General features: G+C 39.6%; 1 protein-coding gene across 3 annotated transcripts in view; it reads right to left on the bottom strand.

Annotated features, from left to right (window-relative positions):
• Positions 1-25,393, bottom strand: part of lrp4 (low density lipoprotein receptor-related protein 4) — a 118,675-nt gene extending 93,282 nt beyond the window's left edge. For all 3 annotated transcript variants that reach the window (XM_055036583.1, XM_055036584.1, XM_055036585.1), the window contains exon 1: positions 25,247-25,393. In XM_055036583.1, the coding sequence (XP_054892558.1) occupies positions 25,247-25,307 (61 nt within the window). In that variant the 5' untranslated portion in view covers positions 25,308-25,393. The remainder of the gene's footprint in view (positions 1-25,246) is intronic.
• Positions 25,394-26,365: the final 972 nt, after the last annotated feature.

Raw genomic sequence — 26,365 nt, 5'->3', positions numbered from 1 at the left:
ATGGCTGATGATGAAGTCACTGTGGTGTTATATATCTGAATAAGAAATCAATTTCTACATAAAAAGGCATCGGAGAGAAAGTGCATTTCTATGTCAAGCACCCTCTCAGCAAAATGAATCAGTTACACATTCTTCGCTCAACCTCCTCTCATCAAGCCCACACTGTGAGATACAGATGCACATGAAGAGCCAAAAAGGGGATGAGTATATTTAGCATCTCCCCTTTTGATGTTCTCCCCTTCTCCTCCCCTCTGCCTCCATCTCTTGTTCTCAATCCACTCCTTTCCAGTGGCACTGCTCTGCAGATAAAGTGCTTCGCTCTCCCAAAGGAGTGGAAATATCTGCAAGGGCATTGTAAACACAGTAAACAGGGCACAACACCATTAAGTCGCACATGACTCATGAGCGGCATAGAAATCCACAGGATGCTGCTTTTAACGAGAGCTGCGAACTTGAGAGAAAAAAATATGAAAGGAAATTAAATCGAGAATGTGAAGCCTATTCAGAGGTGTCTCTGCTTTCATGTGAAATTAAGTCCATCAAGAATTTCTACAGAGAACATTTGTTGCTACTCTTTGTTCTCGCTGACCTGTGACAACTTTCTGGAATATGACAAGACTTCAGCACATCATCGGTTAAATAAAATCTCCAAAGGTCAAACTGAGTCATTGAAAACACAAAAGCAATGAGACATCTTTCCTCTATCCAGCTGGCTTTCCTTTAAGCTGCAATAAAAACTCCACACATACAATACAATGACATTTGAAACATAAGTCACATGGCCTTTTGTCCTTAGGTTTTCAAAGGATAATTTTATTGATTAAACCAAAAAATGCTTTCCGAAGCAACATATGTGGAAATATTACTCAAAAAAATAAATCACTTAAATAGAACCCCTCAGACAGCAGAAAGTAATTATGGAAAGACAGGAACATCTATCCATCCAAAAAAAGGGTTATAAGCCAAGGCTTTGGGACACAAGTCATCTACAGTAAGAGAGAAATAATCCACAAATGAAGAAAACATGCAACAGTGGTGAATAGTGGCGATTGTTTTTCTATAATCAAGCAAATTATAGATAATTGAAAGGTTTTATGTCATCTTTTTAAAACCACCCAACTGATGGTTCCTTTAAAAATACAATGAATGCAAACAAACACACACACACGCACCACACACACACAGAGACTAAACCAAGCAAATATGTGCATGCAATTTCAAAAATTGCATGCACATAAAATATAGACTTTAAATAACTTTTCAACTACTACCACAATTTTTATTTAATCTGTCTACAATTTAAAATTTGCATAATCATGTAAAAACTATTTTTTCATGCTACTGTTCTTGCTGGGTTCATGACCCTCGCATAATTAGCCGTGTTTGAAGTAAATTTTAACAAATTATGATGGTTCAAAAGTGCATCATGTGTTAAGTCTATGCTCGGCGGCCTGTCGCTATGCTGAATGGTGCCTCTGTTCCAAAACAGTTTCAAGCGCTGCCTGACTGATGCAGAGAAGCACGGGATCAGCTCACCATTTTGCCTGGTTATTGTTCTCGTAAAATTTAAAGGCGCTTATCATTTGGTACCTGGTTGGCTCAAGATAAGTTTCCAAAGCATATGCTGAGGGCACAAACAAAACCGACTACGATTTGTTCCTTGAATTCAGTGTTTTACAACTAAACATTCAAAAAGTATAATGTTTTTAATCAGCCTCGCTGGGTTAATATTGCTTTAGAGAACCAAGTTTTACAGTCTATAAGTCTTTGGAGGTATGTTTCCATCAACCTTCCACATATAGATGGCTTCAGTTATCTGACAGTTGAATCTTGGTCAGACTAGAGATAAAGTATATAAAAGTCAATATTTAAGTCAGACTTAAAATTGGATTTATGTCTAGATTTTGACTAACCCATTCTTGATCTGAACCTTAAGTGAAGCTCTACCTGCATGTCAGGTGTTTTTGCTCCTGAGGTAAACCTCTGCCAGTTTCAAGTCTTTCTTTTCTTCTGGTCTTACCCTGTATTAAGCTGCACTCATCTCTTCATCCACTCTGACGAGCTTTCTTGTATCTGCTGAAGAAAAACAACCTCTCCTTGCTTCCACCTTAATGTGGAATTGTGTGCTCAAGATATTATTACCCTTACTGCATTTTTCAAGTCGGGATAAAAACTTAATTGTAGTCTTGTTCTCACATAAAGGCCAGATTTGTGGAGTGGAGGACAAATGGTTGTCTTGTCAACGGGTTCTTCAATCATACTTTTACTTTTCTGCCCATTTCTCTTACAAAATTGTCTTCCACATGTTTGTAATATTTTATGGCCAAACGCTGCTTTAAACATTAAGCTTTTTTTGTCTGGTGCTTTTTTTTCCTTACTATTTTTTTAGCCCATCTAATATTCTCTAGCAAACTTCTGACGTCAATATTTGCAGTTGGTTATGAATGTCTGACCTCAGCTCTTTTTTTCATGTAAAATGTGAAATTAAAAGCCATCTATCATTTCTGTTCTTTTTCACTAAAAGGTTGGACAGGATATGAATACTTTTGAGACATGCAGTCCAAATTGAAAAACACTGCAGGTGTTTCACGCTGAAGGCATCCGAAGGTAAATGACGATGGGCACATCCATCCACCCGTTTCCCCAGCAATAACTCTTTTCCTGAATGCAAACAAGAGTTCAGAAGCAGTTCAAGGGTAAGGGGGTAGATATGTTTGCATTCCAAAGCTGCTTCCATGCTGCCTAAATAGCCAGACAGGTGTTTGTGTATCCTGAATGCACATGACCTCTGTGCCCTCCTCCAAGGGGCAACAAGTCACCTGATGCGAGGAGGAGGGTGAGCGCTTTCAAAAAGAGCAGTGAACGAGTGTAGTGTTGAACACACACACTCCTCTGATAAGAATAGTCTTCATAAAAAGCCCTGCTGATGAGAGGAGGAGGTGGGGCAGGGTGCTGACACTCTACACCCATCACTGAGAGAAAGGTTGGGGGAGTTTCCAAGTTGGTTGCCATATTGGACTTTCAGTTTTCAGAGAAAACACTCAAATGGTGCTTAAGATTTATTTCCTATAGATATAGCTTCAAGTTGATTTGAATTTCTCTTTAAAAGAAAACAGAATAAACAAAATGTCAACCGAAAAAAAAAAAAAGAGAAGGTTAAGTCAGTAAAAAAGACTGACTTAATATTCTTATTTGACTTAGAGGGGCCATAAAATCTGAAACGCACACATAATTCTAAGTGTATTTACAGATACTCACAGCTCTGTTAAGAAGTGAGGAGAAGCAAACAGCAGAACAAAGCAGGGCTGCACAGCGCAGAGCAGAGCCGGCTGGACTGCCAGGTCCTACTCATGAATCAATTTTGCTCAGCCAAAGTGCCAACATTAAATCCAATTAGACACCGGCTGGCACCAATCACTTTGATGACAGCGTCTAACTTAACCCTCAGGAAAAGGCAGCAGTGCCAGTGGTGCCAGCTTCAAGAGTGTCAGAAAAAGAGGAAGAGGATCAGCAGAGGAAGATGCCTTTGTACTTCCTTTGAAGTGCATGTGTGCATTTGTTACAATCAACAGGGTCAGTTGAGTCGCTACCCATGCTCAGTGTGTGTGTGTTGGGTTAGTGGCACGCTGCCAGAGGCTCATATCAGAGTACAGCATGATAGGCTGTTACAGGCGCCAGCTGAACCCTTTTTTATTTCTGACTTCTGCCGCAACTGCCGGGCAACTTGACAGCATCCTGGCAACTGTCTGACATAGATACACACACCCGCGACATAAAGGCACACACAACAGAAGGAAACCAAATGCACGGAGCATGAAAGAGACACATTTAATCTCCAACACCTGTCAGGGATTTATTATGACTGACTATGAAAGTACAAGAGGGAGACACCTCTGATATCAGGAAGTCGTGAGTCATGACCTCTCCTTTCCTGCTCTCAAATGAAAACGCATCTCTCATTTTGCCCATCTACTAAATAAGTAGTGAATTACTGCACTGCTCCTGACAGATGACCCTCAACTGGATGCATAGCAAGAAGAGAGGTAAGGAGGGGTTAGAAAAATCTATTCACGCCTAACTATGACCCTAAAGGTAGGCATATTGTTAATGTGAATAATGGAAGGGCATGAGGAGGAGGAAAAGCCTTGAGCCTCTTTAACCGCTCTCTTAAATGAGCCCACACAGCTTTCTGGTTGAATAAGTAACATCTGAAGCAACTACACTTAATAAGAGTGTGTCCCTACCTTGTCTCTGACTGCCAAGGTTAGAGCAATCAATCTGAGACAGCAATGCAGAAAGATGGGTAGTCAGAAAGCCCATTAAATTATTCAGAAAAAGAGCCATAATCACTGAATTAATACGGTTTAAACAAAACAAACAATACAGACACTGGCTTCATTTCCATTACAAATGTAAAAAAAAATCTTTGTCCAAAAAGACAAAATCAAAAACCAAACAAACAAAACTATTTTTACTAACGTTGAAAAAACTATTTTGGCATTGCAGTCTTTCCATTCAATATGAATGCAATTAAAATCACAAGTGAATTCTTCAAGCAATGTCATTAAAAACATGCTGTGATCCTCCAATCCAATTGAACAAGCCATTTTAAAAAAGAGAAAACAATATTCTTGTATCTAGATGTGCAAAGAAAATTGTCATAATTGCAGCAACATGGATGTCTGTCAGTGAACAATTTTAAAGCATTTTATCAGTTCCTTCTGACTTCACAAATATGAGTAATACATTTGTTTGAGATTTCAGAGTAATGATTTGAGAAGTCCAATTCTAAATAAAGATTTATAACTCTTTAATGGCGCGGTTCCTGGAAAGTGATTATATTGCGAGGATGCACTTAAATTAAACTGAGCCCAATAAATGACTGTACATGGCAAAGGAATAAGAATGAAAGGGCCTTTTAAAGAATCGGGTCAGGGCCTTTTAACAGCCTAACCTGGTGCTCCAACCCACATCCTGGCTTTCAGACCTGGGTTGGATTAAACCTCTCTCCAGATTTCCTCTCCCTCCCAGGCCAACACCTGGATAAGATCTACAAGCGGCACCAGTCATCCATGTCTGGACAAAAACATTAATGTATGTTCCCTCCTAATCACTTTCAAATTCAGCCAACAGGCTGCTTCAAATGCAGCAGGGATTTATTCCTTTGTTGCATCTGAGCAACACTGAACCGGGGCATGATTTACAATTATTGATGAAGTTTATCCAAGAGTCAGCAACAAAATAATCCCTTTAATGTAAAAGTAGTGTAGTACTCTGTTTAAGAAAACCACAACTCTCATACTCCGGATCAATTACAATAGTTGTGTCCAAATGAAATTATACTGTCCCCTATACATAAAAATAAAAAAAAAAGAACATCTTTCAGAGTAACCTCTGTGGGCCAGCGCTGAACTAAATCAGGTTCTCTAAAATAAATTAGAATTAGGACGATGTGAAGCAGCGGACATTGCACAGCATAGTTGAATTAATCTCCAGTTGGCCAATGCAATAACTTAAGTAGGTGCTTCTTAGAATAGAAACCTCATGGATCATGCACCAAGCAACAAAAGAGGAAAATCATGCTGACCTAATTAATGCAGGCTCTTAGTGGAATATTTTTGTTGCCAGTTTCAATTCATGTCTGACCATGGAGATGAGTCTCCTGGTTCCTTCTGTGGAGTTATATTGTCAATATCATTGTCTTCAGTTGCCTGTGGGGCTGAAGAATAAATCTGGCCTCTGGGAGTGGCTGCAACAGTCCTGAGGCAAAGTCACTGAGGCACTCATTATTTATCCTCTTTACCTCGTTATTCTCTACGTTCTTCCCGTGACCCTCCTGTTTTCTTACCATTTAACAAAAGAATGAAACCGTCTCTTAAATGCTAAAATGTTGCTTTTTTTTCAGTTGCTTTAAAAAGTGTGCACCTTCTTTGCTTTTTAAAGACCTTTTTGATCCAAACCACATCCAGCTCGACAGGTTTATAACAAAAGACCCAAAGAAAATGCTGTGCCAAAGTTGTTTGTGTGAGGTTGTTGCAATGCAGAGGAAATCCTCTGTACATCAGCATCTGTATATGTGATGCATTTATGAATCCCTGAACTTTAGTCTTAGCTTTGCATAAATAAACTTTTAACATTTTTAAAAGTAGAGTACTGGCAACACACACATTGTGATTATTCATTGAGTCTACTAGCAAACTCAACCTTCTCTTTAACGGCTTCAATATATTTCAACATGTTGTTCTGTTCACATAATCACTTCAGCTCAGCGGCACCAGATTCATTGTTGAGGTGGGGGGGGGTTATGGGGTGTTTCATCACCTCTGTTACGCACTTTGAATGTCAGTTGAATACAGAGATCAACGGAAGTAAAACACAGTGTCTGTATGAAGGTTTTGTCATCATTACATCACTGGTGTGAATGCACCAGTAGCGGGTAAAACAGTTGTCCAATCAGGTGACCAGTCAACTCTTCAGTTGACCTGCCAGAACCACGCACATGGTAAAAAGCTCTGGCAGGATCCAAACGAACACTCCTGGAACTACGGGAGGATTCAAACTCCGCTCATTCATTTTTAACTTACAGAAGAACCGCCACACTGCCAAATTTACAAAAGTAAACTGATCAATAACATTAAGACTTTGGCGTGCGCACCTGCACATACTCACACAGACTCGCTACATACAAGATGTTTTGGCATAATAGATATGTACTATTAACAACAAAAATAACGACTGGTCAAATATTTGGAACATTAATAAATAAATAAAATAGATGTCAAATATCCTCCAGCAATGTTAATTTAGAGCAGCAGGACAACCTAATGGTTCCAGCGTATCATCACATTATGGCGCAGCAGCGCTATCTGGATGCTGTGGGTCTAAAACCAAAAGGCAGCGCAGATTATATTTGCTGCATGTTCCACAAATTGTGCGGGAAAGAAATGTCTGAGTGGGAAAGATAACCAGCCAGACTGCTGACAATATTTTTGTATTAAAAACAAAATGAAAAACAGCATGGATAAACTTTAATGTGCTTGTTATTTAGCAGACAAGCTAACAGCCAACAGAGACCTGAAAACCATCAGCAGTCATCGATATTTATGGCTGCTAATGGCTGATTGTCTTTTGGAGGAGCAAAGAGGGAAAGAACAAAACAAATTCACGCAATTATTTTTCGACCTGAGCCAAAATGATCTGCTCTGGGCAAAGTGTGGGTGAGCATTTGGTCCAGACCTGTAAACAGACATGGGCCCGATGTCTTCTTTTTTTTTTTTCATCCCAACGTCATTAGAAAAAAAAACATTGTTACAATTCTATAAATGGTGACAAATACAGAAATTTAATTTAATTTTTAGGCAGAATTGGTTCAGACATGGACCGGATCAGAGTTCAAGCATTTTTTCATATGTCAGACCGGTTCACAATCCCAACCTGACCCGAAACCGGCGCATGTGCGTAAACCTTTGGGTCACTGCTTTGCTATGGGATCTGGAGCCTTAGACTCGGTCCAGATCTCAGTACTGTTGGTTTTATCTGTAACTCTGTCTGCATATACAAAGAGAGATCTCAATCACGGATTGTCAGAGTTGTATGCAGCCTGTGTAAATGTCTGGCAGGACCAGTGGACGGGCAAGGCAGGGCCGTAAAATGGGAGGCCAGTGGTCCCCTGGGCCCCACTTTTCCAGCGCCTATACTTCAGCCGCTTCTCCATATTCATGACATGGAGAGGGGAATTGGCTTGCTGTAGTTTAGTTTGTATACAAACATTTAGAGTTCAGATGGGCATTTCATTGGCAGGTTTCCAAAGTGTTTTAGTTGTGATCCATGTGCACCACAATTGAATCAGATCTGAATTTTCTCTTCGTCAAGTTGCCGAATTGTGCAGAAATCTAATGAACCTCTTTTAAAAATTAGGTTTGATTAAGGATAAAAATTGTATATACAAAACTATTAACTTTTCAGCAGATATCGACATCCAATATTTTATATTTTATAAATAGCACCTTGTTCTGCTTGAGTTGAGCTCCTCATAGTGCTGCACTGCATCACCATCTCTCTCACATAACCAAACAAAAAAGATCTTCCTATCACTGATTATGCGTGACTTGGCGCTTGAAATTCTACAGCCAAAAAATAAAAAGATTTCTATTTACTATACAGCCTGATTTATACCTCTTGGTCCACTCTTGTGTCCGGTCAAATAGAACACCTGTAAAGCATATGGTTTTGCTGTATGTATCGGCTCGCTATGGATAGGACAACAAAATATTAGAACATCTTGCAATGGTGAGAACATTAGTAAATATTGTAATAACTACATCAATTGCAATAAGTTCAAATTTTTATATTCCTTCTCCAGCTCATCTGTGCTTCCTACACTTCTTGACCTTTAACACTTTTGCCAATGTCATTTGTGTCCAGTTTGAGATGGCCCAACAGGCAATTACATTGCATTATCATGTAAAATGCAAGTTTATAACATATTAGATAATAATTATTGCAGTCCATACAGTACTTATCGAAATAAACATTGCACACACCGATGGTGTGATGTACAATGACCAGACCTCCACTCAAAGGGTGATGCTACACGAATTAGTCAGATTACATGCACAATAACAACAAAACCAAAGTTTATTTTCAAAAATCAGAATCTGTCAAGAATTATTGTTTTCTTAATCTGGATTATTTTTCTCTCAAGATTGAACAGGGCACAAAAATTGCAATGACAAACCGGTGTGAAATCGATTCATTCTTTCCTCCTCCTGTCTTTTAAGCAGATGGCATACAATTCACCACTTTATCACCCGCTGTGCGGTTGTAGTGACAACTATACATCTCTGCATGTAACACCGTGGGTAAAAGTGAGCTAAATACTACATGAATCTGGATGTGTCTATAAGAAGATGGTACAAAGAGGTGTGTCAAGGCTTCAAAAGGAAGCTGAATTTAATTATAACCACTTTTTTCAGATCCCAAGACAATATTTGTATTTTAATTACTAAAAAGCATAATGATAGAATGTATAATGGATGTACCCTTCTCAATTAGAGCAACAAATCCAGATCAGCATGTAGCATGGCCTTCAAATTCAACAGCATGGACATAAAAGATAGTTTGTTTTTAAATGTACGGCTCCATTTCATGTTCAGTTTTAAAATCACTTTTGAGTACAGGTCTAATATCAGTTTATCAATTTTCTGATCTGCTACTTATAATAAATTTAAAACCATAAATGTGTGGTTTTATGGTATTGACTCCTGATAACGGCACTGTAAATAGCGTATTCAACCAAACATGGGTCACTATCGGGCTCAGAGCTCAAATCTATTCTGAAGGTGCCATTATAAAACACTGAGTGGGAGCTGTAGTATTATACATAGCTGCCTGTGAGTAGGCCAGCTCTTTAATCAGTGACTGTAATTGCTGGGATGGACTTTGAACCACAGACATATTTGTCTCCGCTTTTCATCCATGGCTAAACAACGAAAGGGAGGGAGGCAGCAGCAAGCGCCCGGGCCCGGCCATGCACGGCTCCAGTCCCGGTCCCTGCAAGCAGCCAAGCATGGAGGAGGAATAGAGGGGTCACAAACAGAAGAAAGAGTTTTGGTTGAGAATGGGACGAAAAGCAAGAAATGTGGAATGGAGGGGGTGGAGAAAAACAGAAAGGAAAAAGATAAAAGAAAAAAAAAAAGCAAGGAAAAAAAAGGCGGTGAACAGAGAGGACATGATGGTCCACAAGTCCCCAAGTGGCAGATTGAGAGCTCTGAGAAGGCCAAACAGGAGTCTCTTCTGAATACTAAAACCTTCCATGGAGGCAACACTGCAACACAGACACAACTCCAAAACATCTCCTTTGAGGCGCCGCAATATATGAGGCTTTCAACCGCTTGTTCCAGAGTTGGTCTAATTGGGAGCCGAGGCAATACAAGGAGGGCTTAGGGAGGCGGGAGCAGAGGAGCTAAGGAGAAGAAGAGAGGCAAGGAGGGGTGCTTGATTTAAGAGGCCATTGTTTCAACAAGTACATTCTACCTCCCTCTCCTTTCTCCTCATGGCCTCCCCTTCAGATGCCCACACTCCGCAGAGTCAAAAGGCGGCGTTTAGCCCCTCTGAGCGAAGAGGAGCTGGGCTTGTTTTGACACTTTGTCCTCCTTGGCTTCTGTGAAAAGGCCCTGCTTCTATGGGGCACTCAAGTTCATTAGAAAGTACAGCGCTTTCAGCTGCTTCCCCATTCCAGCTCCAGGCCTCAATGGGGCCTCCAAAGCTCCTCGCTGTTTGTTTAATAAAGACCCCCACCACCTCCACATCCACCACCTTCATTACCCTCATTGCAGAAGTAGCTGAGTTACAGCCTCCTGGGTCTGGGGAGACTGATCGAGGATAATGTAGAGAAAATAACAGGGGGGAAAAAATTAGCTTAAATGGCCCGTTTTATGATATTCATGACCAGTTCCCTTTCAGTTTGTGCTCATTGCTCATAACAGCAATTATTATTCCAAGAGAGTTGAGAAGTATGTAAAAAGTGTAATAAAAACAAATCAAAGACAAAAGTATTTTAGCACCCAGCCAAAAGTCACAGAAAATACAAAAACTAAACACTGGGATAACACAGTGGCTTAATTAACTATGCACAATTAAATGTAGAAAACCTCACAAAAACTTGAATATTTAACAGGGAAGTATACACTGTACATATCAAAGTATGAAAGATTTGAAGGTTTTCCGGCACCAAGAGATAAAATATGCTGTTTTCTCAATCAGCTCCCTGAAATCTACTTATTATAAATAGATGTAATAGAAGAAATAGCGCAGTAAAGTGTTTCACCTTCAACATAACAGTGAAACTCTTATGGAGTGTGTATGTGAAGAGTCAGGTTTCCGCTCTCACACTTTCAGGTGACATCATTGAACGTCAGTAGGAGATGATACTCTAGAAGGGCAAAAGATTAAAAAAAGCCCCAAGGAAGGCTCAGCTGCCCCACTGCGTGTCCCAATCTAAATGGAAATCACTACTGTAAGTAAAACGTAGGACGACTTTATACAGCTGTAGTTTGTTACATTGTCAAATTAGAAATGCATCATATTGTCAGTTTACTATAAAAACCAAGTTGCTTGAGAGTTTATCCAGAGGCTGTTGAGGGAATCCTTTCCATGCTACTCCAAAAACACAAACTTAAAGCAGAAGTTAATAGAAGACCAATATTTTAAATTGCCAAACACATTTTAAGTAATAAGTAGATTTCAATGAACTGATTGTGAAAATGTGTCAAGCACAAGATGACTGGAAGCAACATGCTTCACTTATATTATGAAGTGAAAAGAAACCGTGAAAAAAAAACAATATAAAATACTGCATTACCTGAATAGCTAATTTTTGATGTTAGAGATGTCAGAAGTTTGATGCATCATCTAAGCATAATGCAATATAGCAAAAGGTCATTATTAGCAATTGCAAATAGTTTAAGTTGTTAAGATCAGTATCCTAGCAAAACATAGCAATAACCAGTTGCTTAAGAAAAATAAAGTTTAACTCTTGTAAACAATGTCAATCAGAAACAAAGATAAAAATTCACATCATGTACCAATCACAAACCCAAATCTAGATGAGTAAAGGAGGAATTATGAAGACGATCAGTCTGTCATAAGTTAGCACAAGAATAATGAGAGTATTTATATACCTAATAGATCACAAAACCATGACCCCCTCTGCCTTCATCATCTTGGTAGTTGTTATTGTCATATTTTTTGGAAGAAGAATAGTTTATTAAATTTGTAGACATTACCACATAATCAAGTAGATTTATAGATTAAATGTTTGGCAGCCTGGTACATATCATCTTTGTTATCTGATAGGCCTATGGGTGTAGTTAATTGATAAAATTGTACATTTTATTTAAAATGCACTTTTTTTAATGCTGACTTTTTCCAAATCTTGAGATGATGACACTTCTGGTTTTCTCGAAAATAGTCATCCTTTTTTTGAGTTCTTTGCAAACAGTATCATTGTTTGTGATAACAGCACAAATAATGAAATATTGCTTCTACAAAAGTTTTTTTGTAGAATTTACTAAAACTTTTGTAGAAGCAATATTTTTTTAATGAAAAAAATCCTGATTCTGTTAGCAAAATAATAAAGATGCGATGCCAACTACAGCCTTTAAATGCATATGCATTTTTGCGGTAACATAATGAATGCATTATATTTAATTGATACGTTGTTGTACACAGGAATGCTGAACTACACATGGGTCCAATTATAGCCAAAAGTTTTCAGTTATCCTCCCAAACGTTGTCATCAGCATTGCCAAACATGTGAGAGGCACTGTAACCTTTGGACGTCAGAGCCACATTCAGGAATCCGTTCTGTGGGCATGAGATTATATTTCGTGATGTGAATTCAACTCCACAGTGCAGCAGCATACCTCCTACTAGTTCCAACAGCCAGGGGGACATCAGATCTTCAGCAGGTGCTTCCCTGCGGTCGTAGAACCCCAGTGAGGTGTGGGAGGAAAACGTGACACTGATCCAACACACTTCTTTCAGCTGTTGTATCAAAGAGTGCAATGTACAAAAAAAAATGGTTGAGTGTAGCTTAACAATTCAAACTAAATTGTAGCTTATGTTTTTTTTTTTTTTTCCTAAGACATTTAGGCCCGATTCGTTTCTACAGTTTGCGTGAACACAACAAGGACAATTCATTTCATGCTACTGCACACAGATGGTTATTTAATTTACTGCGTGAGTCTCACAAGTGTGCTGGTAAGCATGTGCAGAAATCTAAGAGTGTGTGGGGTCTCTTTCAAATCATATCACATTCTAATCTTATCTGGAGCTGGAGATGGAAGCTGTGGGTGTGTGTTCCTAACCCTGGCCTGTGGCTGTGCAGGCTGTTTGTGCATGCTGGTATGTTGAAAGCCTTCATTCAGTCACCTTTTGGAGGTAATCTGGGAGACAGCTGCAAGCCCCTATGTGAAAACCCCCCACTGATGAACAGAGAAGGTGGCCAGGCTGGTTTGAGAAGGCTAACTGGACTGATATAAAAGAAAGAGAAAAAGGAGATAAACCTTTGAATACAAAACAAAAACCACAAAAGAAAGTAGGAATGGCTACGTGACAAATATATTCAGAAATTTGGCATTTATTTTCCAGAGGCAGCATGACTGGGTCAAAATTAACGAAAAATGGAAAGTGATTTAAAAAGTTTTTTTGCTAGGCAAAACCCATTTTGTTATTAGGTACCGAGCCCTTCAGGGGATATGAGGGAATTTTTCTTATTTTGCGTTCCCTCGCAAAATATTTTTTTGTTCCCTCGCAATACAAGTGCTGCGAATTAGCTGTTGCTATTGCATTATGATGCAAACATGGGACTGCTGTTTTCTTCAGGTTTTCTATGTCAGTGTGTGTCTGTCCCTACCAAATAAACTTAAATAAATACTGTACTGATCAGTTCATGCAGCATAATTGAATACTGTAAGTCTTTCTTACTGTGGCCGCCATACTTTCTGCTTTAATATAAGGTTATGCAAGGTTTCTCCATGAATGTTAATATCTTGTTGTGAAATATCTGAAATTTTATATCTTTTTCATAGGTCTTTAAGGCACTAAAAAGCTATGATGTAAACAGAAACTTTCCATAAGTAGGAAAGAAAAAAAATACATTCTAATTTGAACTATTTCTGAGTTGTCACAGGGTAATATATCACCTTATTATAAGTTTTGATTGGTCTCTGTTGTGCTGGTTGTCTGGATGGTTTAAAGGACCGTTTTCATGTTCAGTTCCATCTCAACCTTAACAGACATAAACATACAGTGAATAAATTGACTTTCAATCAGTTTTTTGCACCAAACACTTAATAATGCAAAACACGTTTTTTTTTTTTTTTATAAAACACGTCAAACTAATAGTGATGGAGGGCCGCAATGGGTTAACTTGGGGAATCTCATCTGTTCATATATCAGTCAACTAGAACCACTTCTTTGTTCTATCACAATTATCGATTAATTTTAACTTTGCAAGGTCTTGTTTTTGGGTTTGTAGCAGTTATGCTGGTTTTTCTGTGCATTTTGGCACAGTTGGCGTGCGTTGCTAGGGTTTAACAAGGACATTTGGGCGTGGTGTTCTTGTAGCATTGTTTGTGCATGGTAAAACGTGTGGCTAGACATGAAGTTTGACCTGGATGACTGTTAAAAAGCCCTCATTGGGGTCCTTGGGTAAACGCACAAAGTATCAGTTGCTTTTAGTAGCCGAGCATTTTAAGACTACAGTAAATAAATGTGCTAAAAGAGGAACAGTTGAAGCTGAGTTGTTAGCAGCACTGGTTCAGGTTGGGATTTTTCCTGCTATAAGTTCACCAAAAAATTATATTCCTCCATCGGAAGCTTCGTTGCCAGATGATCCAGTTCATTTGAAGGAACTTGAAGTTGAATTAGGACGGCTTGCTTTAAGAGAGAAGGAGCTGTATCTTGCACAAAGGAAACTGCAGATACAAGCCAAACTGCATTTGAAAGAACTTGAGCTTGGTGCTGGGTCTTCGCAATCCCAATCAAATTATTTTGAAGTTAGTAAAAATGTTTGCTTGGTTCCTCCCTTTAATGAGGGAGATGTTTATAAATATGTCATATTGTTTGAAAGGGTGGCACTCAAACTTAAATGGCCAAAAGATGTGTGGACTTTGTTGTTGCAGTGTGCATTAAGTGGCAAAACGCAACAGGCATATGCGTCTGTCTGTAGCAGATGGCCTTGATTTTGACCAAGTTGAAAGTGCTATTTTGCTGCCTCTCAATCCTTTATATTGGAAGGGATTTTGCTGTTAATTGGCGACACTGTGATTGTTTCTGATGTGCCAGTTTTTGATTTTGGCATGAAAGACATTGGTGTTCCTCTGCACAAAGTTGTGATCCAGGCTGAGCTGTGTTCTGGTGATGCTCTCTTTGGGGTGCACCCAAGTTTTCCAATAGCGGGCATCATGGGCAACAACTTGGCTGGGGGTTGAGTGTTAGTTACTCCAGACGTTACACTCGTCCCAGTGTTGCGTACCTGTCCAGATGAGCTTGCTCGCACATTCTTGTTGACGCACTTGTCAACAAGAGGACGATAAAGATGACTTGGACTTGAGTTAAAGTTTTCTGTGCAATGCTGAACCCAAACATGTCCCATTAAAGAAAATTGTGGAGGAGGACATGTTGGATACAAATGCACCATCATTGTGTAGACAGCAGTTGATGGAGCTCCAAATAAACAGATAAAATCTTGGCACCTTTGTTTAACGATGCATTAACTGATAAGCCTAACTCTATTTCTACTGGCTATTTCTTAAATGACGGTCTTTTGACGCGTAAATGGACACCTTTAAATGTCTCTCCTGTTGAAGAGCGGAGTGTTGTGAAACAGATTGTTGTCCCAACCCCATTTCGATCAGAGATTTTGCGATTAGCACATAATAATCCACTAGCTAGTCACCTTGGCGTAAGAAAAACCTATGATCACATTTGGCGACATTTCTTTTGGCCAGGGTTGAAGAGTGATGTCGTGCACTACTGTAATTCATGTCATTTCTATCAAGTATCGAGAAAACCCAATCACACAATTTCTCCCACTCCATTGTATCCCATTCCAGCCATCTCTGAACCATTTGAAAGAGTACTGGTTAACTGTGTGGGCCCGTTACCTCGAACCAAAGCGGGGAACAAGTTCTTGGTAACGGTGACGTGTACTTCCACTTGTTTTCCAGAGATTCTTCTGCAGGTACGGACGCTTGGGAAGAGCTGTCCAGTGCTGAAGGTGACATCTTTTTCCCGGATGTCACTGAAGGAAAGTTTCCAAATTCAGAGGTGTTGGAAAACTTACCTCTCTTGTTGTCTCGCCTTGATGTTTCCAAGCAGGCTGATGTCATTAACTTATCCAGCCTTATAGGTCGCTGTTTGCAGTAATGCGTGGAGTTCGCCGTGCCTCCTCACCATTAAAAGCAATGGAGAGGACCGCTTCTGTACAGACTTCAGGAAGGTAAATGGGGTGACTTAGCCGGATTGTTATCCACTGCCATGGTGTGGACCATGTAGGGGCTGCCCAGTTTGTGACTAAGCTGGATTTGCTGAAGGGATACCGGCAGGTACCCTTAACAGCATGAGCGCAGAAAATTTCTGCTTTTGTCACACCCGATGATTTCCTTCAGTATACAGTGATGGCTTTTGGGATGCAAAAGCCAACGGCTAATGAATGTGGTTTTGTCCAGTTTATCATTCTGTGAGGCTTATTTGGATGATTTGGTGATTTGTTTGGCTACATGGGCTGAGCACGTTGAACATTTGGAATCTGTTTTTGACGGTTAATGTATCTAAATTTGACGGTTAATCTTTTTAAATGCCAATTCAGCCAAGTGACAGTGGCCTATCTTGGGAAAAGGGTGGGGAGAGGTCAAGTGCGCCCTGTTGAGGCTTCTTATTTTCCAAAAAAACTTGACAAGTATCAAAGATGGTATTCCACCATCGAAAAGGAGGCACTGGCGTTGGTCCTGGCTTTAGAATACTTTGAGGTGTATATAGGTGGTTCCAGCAGATCTGTGGTTATTTTTACGAACCATAATCCATTAGTTTTTCTAGACCGAATGCTCAATAACAACCGCCGTTTGATGAACTGGTCTCTGGTTCCAATCATTTGACATCTCTGTTTAGCATGTTAGTGGTAAGGACAACGTCATTGAAGACACACTCTCACGACACTAGACTTTTTTTTTTTTTCTCTGAATGGGTTAAAAAAAAATTTATATCAGTTACATCAGTCCCCATTCAGAGTCTTGTCGGGCACATTATAATTATTTCTGCCTATCTTTTTTTTCTAGATTGCTTCGTATAGACTTTAGTTGAATGACTGTCAATATATTTTGCAGTTTGGATAATTTCTTATTTTTGGTAATTTGATTACATTAATTTGTGGCGCTGTTGGCCTCCCTATAAATAAGCTGGGTTTAGACATGTGTGGGAGATCCGCCCTTCCGCTCGCTCCACCACCACCACCGAGGATGTGTCCTCACGCGCTGGAGGCCGCAGCTGACGTCTCCAGCCTGCCATGCGGTATTTTTGTTAGCCTTTGTTTGTTTGCTGTTTTAGTTGTGATTTTGGCCTGGTGGACCGGTTGTCCTGTTTTCGATTCTTTCTTTGCAGTAGATTTTGTTTTGCTTTAGTCCGGTATTAGTAGGGGCTTCGACAGCCCTGTATGTGGTTGGCCCCCTGCTGTACCGTTTTGTTCTTTTATCGGCTCACCAAGTCCAACTTTCTGTTAATACTTTTTATGGGACCCGGGGAACTGAGGGTGTTTTTCTCTCTTTTTTCATCCACAGAAAATCAAAGCAGCTGAACCAAAAGAGAAGTTCAAGAGAGTTTTAAAATAAAATATTTTTTGAATCCACATTTTTACCGATGTGTCCTCAAATATGTTGCTCCCTTTTTGGACGTAACACTTTGTATTAAGGTGGCCACTGTAAGAAGGGATTATGCCGCATAACTTATCAGTAGATTATTGCGAGGGAACGCAAAACTTTTTGTGAGGGAACGCAAAAGTATTGCAAGGGAACGCAAAAGTTTACAAGTCCCCTGGAGGATTTCGCGATTAGGAGAGAATTAAATTATTTTATTACTATTATTATTATGAACTATATTTATGGTTGGATCTTATGTGTTAGACTGGCCTTTGTAATGTTCAAACATAAGTATGCTAAGTGATGTAAACCACTAAAATTTCAGACATGTATTAGCTGGTAAGACCTGAAAAATGTGCTTGGTTTAGTATGGGCTAAATTTATCTGAGCAAAAGGGTCTGCAACAAATGTATTCCATGCTTCTAAAATAATTAATCAGCAATAACATCTTGACAACATCTTACCGTTGTCAAGATGTCTCCCTGCTAAACCTAATGCTGCTATGTGAGACGCGCTCGCTTTTATTCAATATTTTAAAGGCAATCTGACATTGATCACAAGTTAAGATGTTTTAAATTTCTTATGTGAAAGCATACTAAATCTGTGTGAAAGCATACTAAATCTAAAACCATGACCTAAATGATTAGCAGATTAAAGTAGTTCCTTATTCAAAGTCACCAACTATGTTTAAAACCAGATTGTGGTGGAATCCTGAGCAAAGGCCTGTTGGGTAAATGTCATATAAATAGACTACTTACTTCAAACTTGGGATAGAGCTCTTTCCCACATCAATAGTTTTCATTTGCCATGTCAGTCTGCTTGCTTCATTTCTCCATTTTTTTCTCCCGCTCTGCTCATGCTCGCCATAAGAATGTATCACAACTTCTAACACCAGCAGGCTGAAGTAGGACAACCTTCTTTTCCACCAGTTGCTATGGTGAATTGTGTGTACCATCAGAGCTCCATTGAGGATGGCTTCTATGAGTCACAACACTTACAATTCAGAAGACCAAAAAATAAAAAAATGAAAACTCACTTGACTCATATCAGCTGTTCTGAACCCAAATACAGCCCATACCACTTCTTAAGGTTTATCAAATACAAGTTAGCCTCACACATTGTTAATTATTTTCATTGGGACAGGCTCTGAAATTGGTCTGACTCATTCTTTTGATGCCTTTTTTGGCAGGTTCACAACTGTTTAATGCTTAGCAGCAGTTGTGAGCTACTTCAAACCATATCATCATTTACTTAGAGAAAGGAGAGGACAACTTTATGCGTGTGCTATATTAATTCAGCATCGGTGGGCTTAGGACGACTCTTCTGTAGACAAACAGAGAGTAACGGCTCTGACATCAATTAGCAGAATAAAGTCTCATCCTCTAACTTCAACGAGGCTCTGCTAATAGCAGTCTGTTTGCAAACTGCCATCCAATCGAGCAAAAACCATATATGCACACACAAACCCATTTTGTCCATAACCTCCTCAGAGTGTATTGAATTAAGCTTTATCCAATTAATGAAGAAACATGTCTTTCTCAAGCTGCAGTTATTTGAATCTTGAACTTTAAGCAAATCTGCTTCTGTCAACACTCAACAATCTGGGATGAGAACAAAGGCGTTAACGGAAAACAGTGCAAGCAGATTTAGTAAATGTTGCTTCTCTGTTGCTTTTAATAGGAAGCGCAAGTCTCTCCGCATACTCATGAATGGACCAAAACCATATAACATTTTAAGCAGCTTTAATCTACTCCTGCCTATTTGCAAAAGCACATAAGTGGTGAAGGTTTTTTTTTTTTTAAATGTCAGAAAAATTGCGTTTGTAAGATTTAGCAGACAGCAATCTATAACTCAAGAACAGAGTTGTGGTGCTGAGAATGCATTTCCAAAACGAGAGTTTATTTATGTCATTCTGTAAGCAATAAATGTGCTGAAGTGAATTAGTGTAGAATAAAAACAGTGAGGAATTATTTACAAAAGATTTGAGGTATGAGCTGTCCACTTAGGAGCATTATTTTAGCCTCATAAAAGAAAAAAAGCTGATGTTCTGGGGTAGAGAGAGAAAATTCATATTCTATAACTTTACTTATGAAAGGTAGCACGAAGGACTGCCAAAGCAAAACAGGATGGAGAGCACAGAGCTTGGCAACCTGACAATCTGGTAACTTTTGGAATATGACAGTTTTAAGTTGCTCTACTACTGATTATGGGGAAAGAAAGGCAGATCAGATAAGATGTTGTTCATAGGTACTTAACAGGCTCTACATTGAACTTGAATTAAGAAAAATCAAGATAAAGTGTGATCCAAGCTGTCTATTGCATTGAATCAGTTCCTTGATAACAATTCAGCTTGTGGTCAGGTTAGAAAACACCACAGGAGTTTTACTGCAGCAGGCATAACCCTGTATGTTAAAAACAGAGTATCAGCCAATACCTAAAACAGAGAAGTCTTATAAAGTCCTCTCGTCTTAATTATTAAAGCAATGTTATCAATATAATATAATGTAAGTAAGTTAAAATGTTTAATTAATAAACTTTGTCTCAAACAAAAACGGGCTTCAATTGGAAAAAAAAAAACAAAAAACAAAAAAAACAATACCCTCTCTGACGCTTCTGTTTATATCTTTACAATGAACTCTGACCCGCTTCCCTGTCACAACTAAGGAAAAGCATGATGCTACCACAACATGTTTCACTGTTGGGATATCAGGGTTAATAGTTTGCTCACGACATGTCCAAAGCTTCTTCTGTTGCACTCCATTACAGATACAGCGAATATGTCTAACAGTACTGAGACCTCTTGCTTTGAAAGTTTTTTTTTTTTTTTTTTTAAACAGGTTATCTGTGTGAATATACACATTCCATTTGATTAAGAAAACAAATTGCCTCTTTTTTAAATGATGCTAAAACAAAAAAACTAAAGTTTTGTCACTATGAATATAATCACACTGAATGGGCATTTGATGAAGTAATTTTAAGTGAGAGTACATAATAAAATTGGATTGCACTACCAAAAATCAGATGGACTTTGATTTACAAAAAATGATTATAGACAGTTATTCCAACAAAAAACAACAACAACAAAAAAGTTAAGAATGCTGCAAATTTCTCAGTTAAAACTATTGTCATTCAAACACTGCCATAAAATTTTTTCTTTGTCCTCAAATATAATCCTGTGATGTCTGTAATTCAAACTGAGACAACAAAGAGAATAAGTGGCTTATTTTTTATGACTAAAACCACACTGGGGATGGAAAGAGACCCTTTATCTCAACAATCCCCGGATCGTTCCCCATAAATGACCTCTTCCAGATATGCCCCGTTTTATGGAATCTCCCAGGTGAAGCTTTCCTCTATAGTCACAAAGTGAGGAGAGGCCCTAATGAACAATTAAGTTACTATGGATCTCTACCTGAGTGTGTCCTTCAAAATGCCTTTGTGTCCCTGCTCCCCCCTCCACTGGTGTGCTCAGACAGCAAGTCTCCAGGCCTGCTTATCTTTCTGTGCTACACAGCAGGCCCCCGCTGAGACGGAGAACCAGAGTTTATTACAGTTTCCAATAATCTGCAACCCCTAAGGAGCTCAGAATGACAGTACTTGGTGTGGAAAAAGGACAGGACTCTATTTCACTACCAATCCTCTGATGGGCCACCAATATAATGCATGACCACTAGGACACTACAAGAATTATGGCAAATCTTTGTTGTTGTTTTTTTTTAATTCAACCGAAGCTAACTTTTAAAAGAAAGTCTCTAAAGTGAATTGTGTTGTTGGGTTTACAAGACATTCATGCACAACATTGACCGTTATGCGCACTTCTGTCCACCACCTCTGGGAACATCAACAACCTACCATATAACCTTAGCCAGAACAACCAATGAACTAAATTTCAAGTGATCGAGGGAAAAACTAATCCTGTGATCACTTTCATTTGTTGTCCCTGGAGACTATTAAAAATATAGAGTGACTTACTTTTGACAAGGATTAAGGATCTTAACATTTTAAATTTTCTTTCCAATATCATTACCTTGGAAGGTACAAGAAATAATCAAAAATATGTATTTTCATCTTGTTTGTAACTAGCCTGAGGAGGATGATAAAATTAAACTTTGGCAAGCATTTTTACTGGTGGCTCATATCCGTTGTTACAATGAGAACAATTGTTCTCCAAAGTACAAGCTGATGTTGGTTAACTTTGTTTGTCCGTTTGCTGTGTGCACTGAAAGCTGACATCTGTGACAGATATTAGAGCAGTGAGCATAATTGAAATACGCCTTGGGGCCACAGATTCATGTTCTGAAACCAGAAACAATCCAGAAGACGAAAGCACGCCCAGGGGTCTCTTACAGAGAAAGCCCGACTTGCAGAGTGAGGGCCAGATGATTTAGAGCAACACGAGGAGGGTAGAGGTCTGAGGTCTGACATTTATCCATCAGAGAATGTTAGAGGGAGAGCGGGGGTGGAAATCAAGTAATCATAGTTACCTCCACTGCTACCTTGGAGGTGCAATTCCATCCCTTCTGAAGAGACACACAAAGCACAGCGGGGTATCGGGTGGCCTGTTCCCCCTTCCTCTGGTGTAAGCAACAGCCTGGTCAATGCCAACCTAACCATCTAGATCTGAAGACGGCACAGAACATTTTTACCCTCCCAACACAGGAGCTTAAGTCTTACACATCCCAATAAATCTGGGCTTTTTCCACCTCCCAAGCCCCCTAAAAGGCTATGAAACCAGAATGAAAGGTGAACGCACACATGTGCCAAAACAATCAGATTCAAGACAAAAAAGTAAAAAGAAAGAAAGAAATAACTTGTTTTATAGAAACTCGCCATAGCTACAACCTCCAGGTCAACATTTCCCCATGAGAGAAAAATGCAATGCCCTGTAGAGATGAATCTGCACCAAAAACAATACAAAGAGTGTAACAAATCTCTCTGTGGACTGGGTTAGTCATAAATGTCAAGCTTGCAACACTATTAATATCAACACAATTACTCTGAGGACACTTAATTAAATGTGGCTTGGGGCATTTCTGCAAGACAAAGTCATAAATTTACGTTCTGAAGCTTGCTGGGTATGCACAACCATGTCTGGGCGGTCAGAATAAAAAAAAAAATTAAATAAAAAAAAAACACTGGTGTGAGGCTGTTTTAGGCTGTCTATTGTCAGGGGACTAATCAATCCAAAGAGAGGGTATAACAAGCAGGAAAGGGCACAGCAGGTGGAAGCAACCTGAACCAAAGATCAAACTTTCACTCTGCCCTCTCCAAGCCACTTAGCTTGTTCACTCCAACAGTCAATCAAAATCTAGTGTAGTTATAAGTTCAAAAACTACAAATCAAATCTTTTTTTGCTCATTCAATTTACATCATCAAATGCAAGTTGAGTTTCTAAGAGTGAGCTGGTACCTTGTTTTTTTCCGTTTATGACCTTACCAAAAGGTTTTTGATTGGTTTTCCAAGTTTACCAGCAATTACAACAAATCTTTTACAGAAAAAGCTGTAAAAAGACATCAAAGAACATGTTTTGCAAAGATGGTCTTATTTCATTTCTATCTTTGTTTAGGCCAAATATCAAATTCCAAGTCTCTTAGAACAGGAAGACAGAAAGGAGATGTTTGCATTTAAAATAACATTTCTGTTTTTCTTTGTTGTGCTACATCTTATTCTACAGTTCAAGCATTATTGTGTAAATTGTACCTTTTACACCTTTCTCAAGATATCAAAACTCGTTTCTGACATGCTTTCTTGAAAATGCTAAGCATGAAATGACTTCTTTGGAACATAAACAGATTCAAAGGCAACCCGCGACTCCAATCAATAGCCGATCACTGAATAAAAAGGGGCCCCCTGCGGGAATCACAGGAGTGGGTGAGGAGAAGCACCGTCTCACAGCACACCATTACACAGTGTAACACACTTGCCAACATACCATTAGTCCAACTCAGCCTATTATTGCAAGGCCAGTGGACTTGGCTGAGAAGGCATTTTGACCTCACACACATATTAGACATGAACACCACACAAACACACACACACAAACAAACACAGTTTAATAAATTATAGCTCCAGGCTACGTCCAGTCAAATGAAACCAGCAGCTGACTTTAATGTTGCCATTTAGAAAAGGCAACTCTAAAATTATGGTATTAACCTCTTTTTTTATCCTTTAAGCCAAACAACATTTTGCTTTTTATTAAGTTAAATTCTTAGAAAGTACCTCATGCTGTAGAAAACAGATGATCAATGTGAATAACTTGGCCGGAAACATGGCAAACTTCAAGATCATACTTTTAAAATTAAAGGTGAACACCATATATCAGCGGTCATCACATAAACAGAGGCTGGAGCTATACAATTTATCCTCCACTTAAAATGCAAGCGGTGGCCTATCGCAATCACAGACAATAGACAAAGACGTGTTTGATACATGACACACGCCCGGCAGACTTAATTGCTTTATGACAGAACAAGACTATAATCAAACCAGCACGGCTCCCAGCCCCAGATAACGAGGGGTTGGTGTGTGTGTGCGTGTGTTTGGGGAGCGGGACATTAATAATTACATTTGAAAAAAAGATGAAAAGCCCAACTATTAATAGGACGTGGATCATCCATTTTACCTTTTGTTTTCAGTCGAGATATTGACTCCTATCTGGGTGACATTTTGAAGACGGTTTTCTGATGACATTTAGGGGATGTCACATTTGCTCCAACCTCCTTTTGAGATCTAACCAGATAATTACAGGTGCAATTTTGGCTTGGCTGTCAGTTAAATCTTCATGATGTGTCAGAGAACATGGCACCGGGCATCCATGTGTATAATAATGCTAAGCCTTTTCTCTAGGTTTGTGTGTGTGGGTGTGTGTGCTTGTGTGTGTGTGTGTGTTAGGAAAAACCAGTGAGTCCTCGCATTCCAGCGGCTGTTCTAACATGTTGTAAACACAAGGTGTTGGAGAAAGATTGGACAGGGGGTGGTGGAAAACCCTCATACTTATGACAAGTGCTGTTAAAGGGGATCAGAGTTGGGGCACAAGAACTAAGCTATCAGAGATAAACACATCTCTGATAGGTTTATGATAGATTAATCTCATGAGTCCCCCCCCCTTATATTTCCCTGGGAGAGGGTCCTCAAAGAAGTGCTCCTAACTTTCTAGCTCATAGAAAACACACAAAAACAATGTGAAAATCTTGGACTTCCTGCATCTGACGCCTCATTTCCAGCATCTATGAAAGTCAAGCAAAGGCATTCTGCCCGATTTAGGAACGGATAATTTATTCCTACATCAGCTTGTGCTGGTAAAACTCACCCTCAAGGCAAAGATCTGACAGCACACTGGCATACGCACACACCTCCCATGCTGGAGTAAACCGAATGCAGATTCACACACCAGAAACACATTTAATCAAAATAGAATGCGCTCAAATGCGGGAAATTCTGCGCAAAACTTAGGATGTGCCGTTGGAGTCTAGCATTGGGCTACTGCGCTGGCACAATCACATGCAAAAAGGTTACAAGAAATCAAAGTGTTGAAGCTAACAAAAAAATGTAAGCACTTTGCAAGTCATGTGTAACATTCATACACAAAACTGAATGTCTGTAGTCTGATCGGCGCATTTTTGGTTATGAAAATATCTTGTAGAGAGAAATCAAATGCATTTCACCAACCCAGTGTCCCCAGTACGGGAAGAAGTTAATTGTTGTTGGATCTAATTATCTGAAAGTGCCACAAACAGTCCAATTCGCAGTTTTAAAAATATTCATTTCTGTGCACTGCTCTCATGCAGTGCGAAGCTCGCGTCCCCGTGTCGCCTCTCGGACTCTCTTACCTGGACTCTGGCTGAGGAACAAAGTTGCCAGGACGCCCCACAGCACCGCGGCCAGCTGCATCTTGCACCCCACTTTTCTCTGGCTCTTCTCCGGGCTTCTCGACCCCCTGCTTCCCCCTCGTCTCTCTTTATTCTGTCCCCCTCAACACAAACAAACACCGACGGGCTTCTTTCACAAGAAGACGCTCCCCCGGCTCTCACCCTAACCTCTTGGCATGACTGACTTTTTCTCCCCGTCTGTCTCCTCGACCTCCTCCGCCTCCTCCTCTCCAGTGATAAAGCAACAAAACCGGGATTAAAAAGTTAACTCTGAGAGGAGCGGCGCGGACACGGTCTCCAGCATGTTGTGCAGCCGTTCCCGACGGTGTGGATACCAATAGGAGCCGAGGGCTGTACCACCATGGAGCCGGGAGGGGAGTTCAACCAGCTAATGAAATAAATGACAGCTAACATTAAAATACATCAACCACGGTAGGGAGTGGTTGACTTTAGAAAGCTGTAAAATAGGGTAATATATATGAAAGTAGTTTAGTGTCATGTTTTTCCAAGTTACGTCTCATGTCATGCCTGTCTGTGTTCCCCTGTCCCTTACAAAATGGGGTCGTCCAAAATCTCTGCTCTTGTGTCATTTGTTAAATCAAGTCTTTTAAAACGCTGGTGGTTCGCAGAAAACACAGCAGAGCATCAGAGGCATAAATAAATAGCCTGTCTTTGTCTGCTCTGCAAACTTTTCCTCTTACTTTCTTTTTTTTCTTATTTGCACAATGAAGGTTCAAAAGGAGAAGAAGTGGAGCATAGAAAGCTTTTCTGTTCTCACGTAAGTAAATGGAGGCAAATGACAGAGTGGCGGTTTTTACAGTGGAGAATAATGACTAAAAGATGAGGTCATTACACAGTCATTCATTCTGCAAATTTACACAAAACTACCTAAGGGATCAGGCGGTAATATTAAAATCTAATTAATTCCAACAATGTTGCCGTAGATGCATGGCTTGCTTTCCCTTCCCCTTGAATGGGAATGATAAAACTATATCACAAGTTTATGCCTGGCAGTGAAGGCCCAAAAGATCCTGCTTTATAACCTCCTAGTAGTAAATCCATCAGACAAAAATGTAGACA

This window comes from Poeciliopsis prolifica, unplaced genomic scaffold (assembly GCF_027474105.1).
Source record: "Poeciliopsis prolifica strain line A6 unplaced genomic scaffold, Auburn_PproV2 SCAFFOLD011, whole genome shotgun sequence".
NCBI lineage: Eukaryota > Metazoa > Chordata > Actinopteri > Cyprinodontiformes > Poeciliidae > Poeciliopsis > Poeciliopsis prolifica.
The sequence above is the reverse complement of the archived record's forward strand: the minus strand, read 5'-3'. Positions and strand labels throughout refer to the sequence as shown.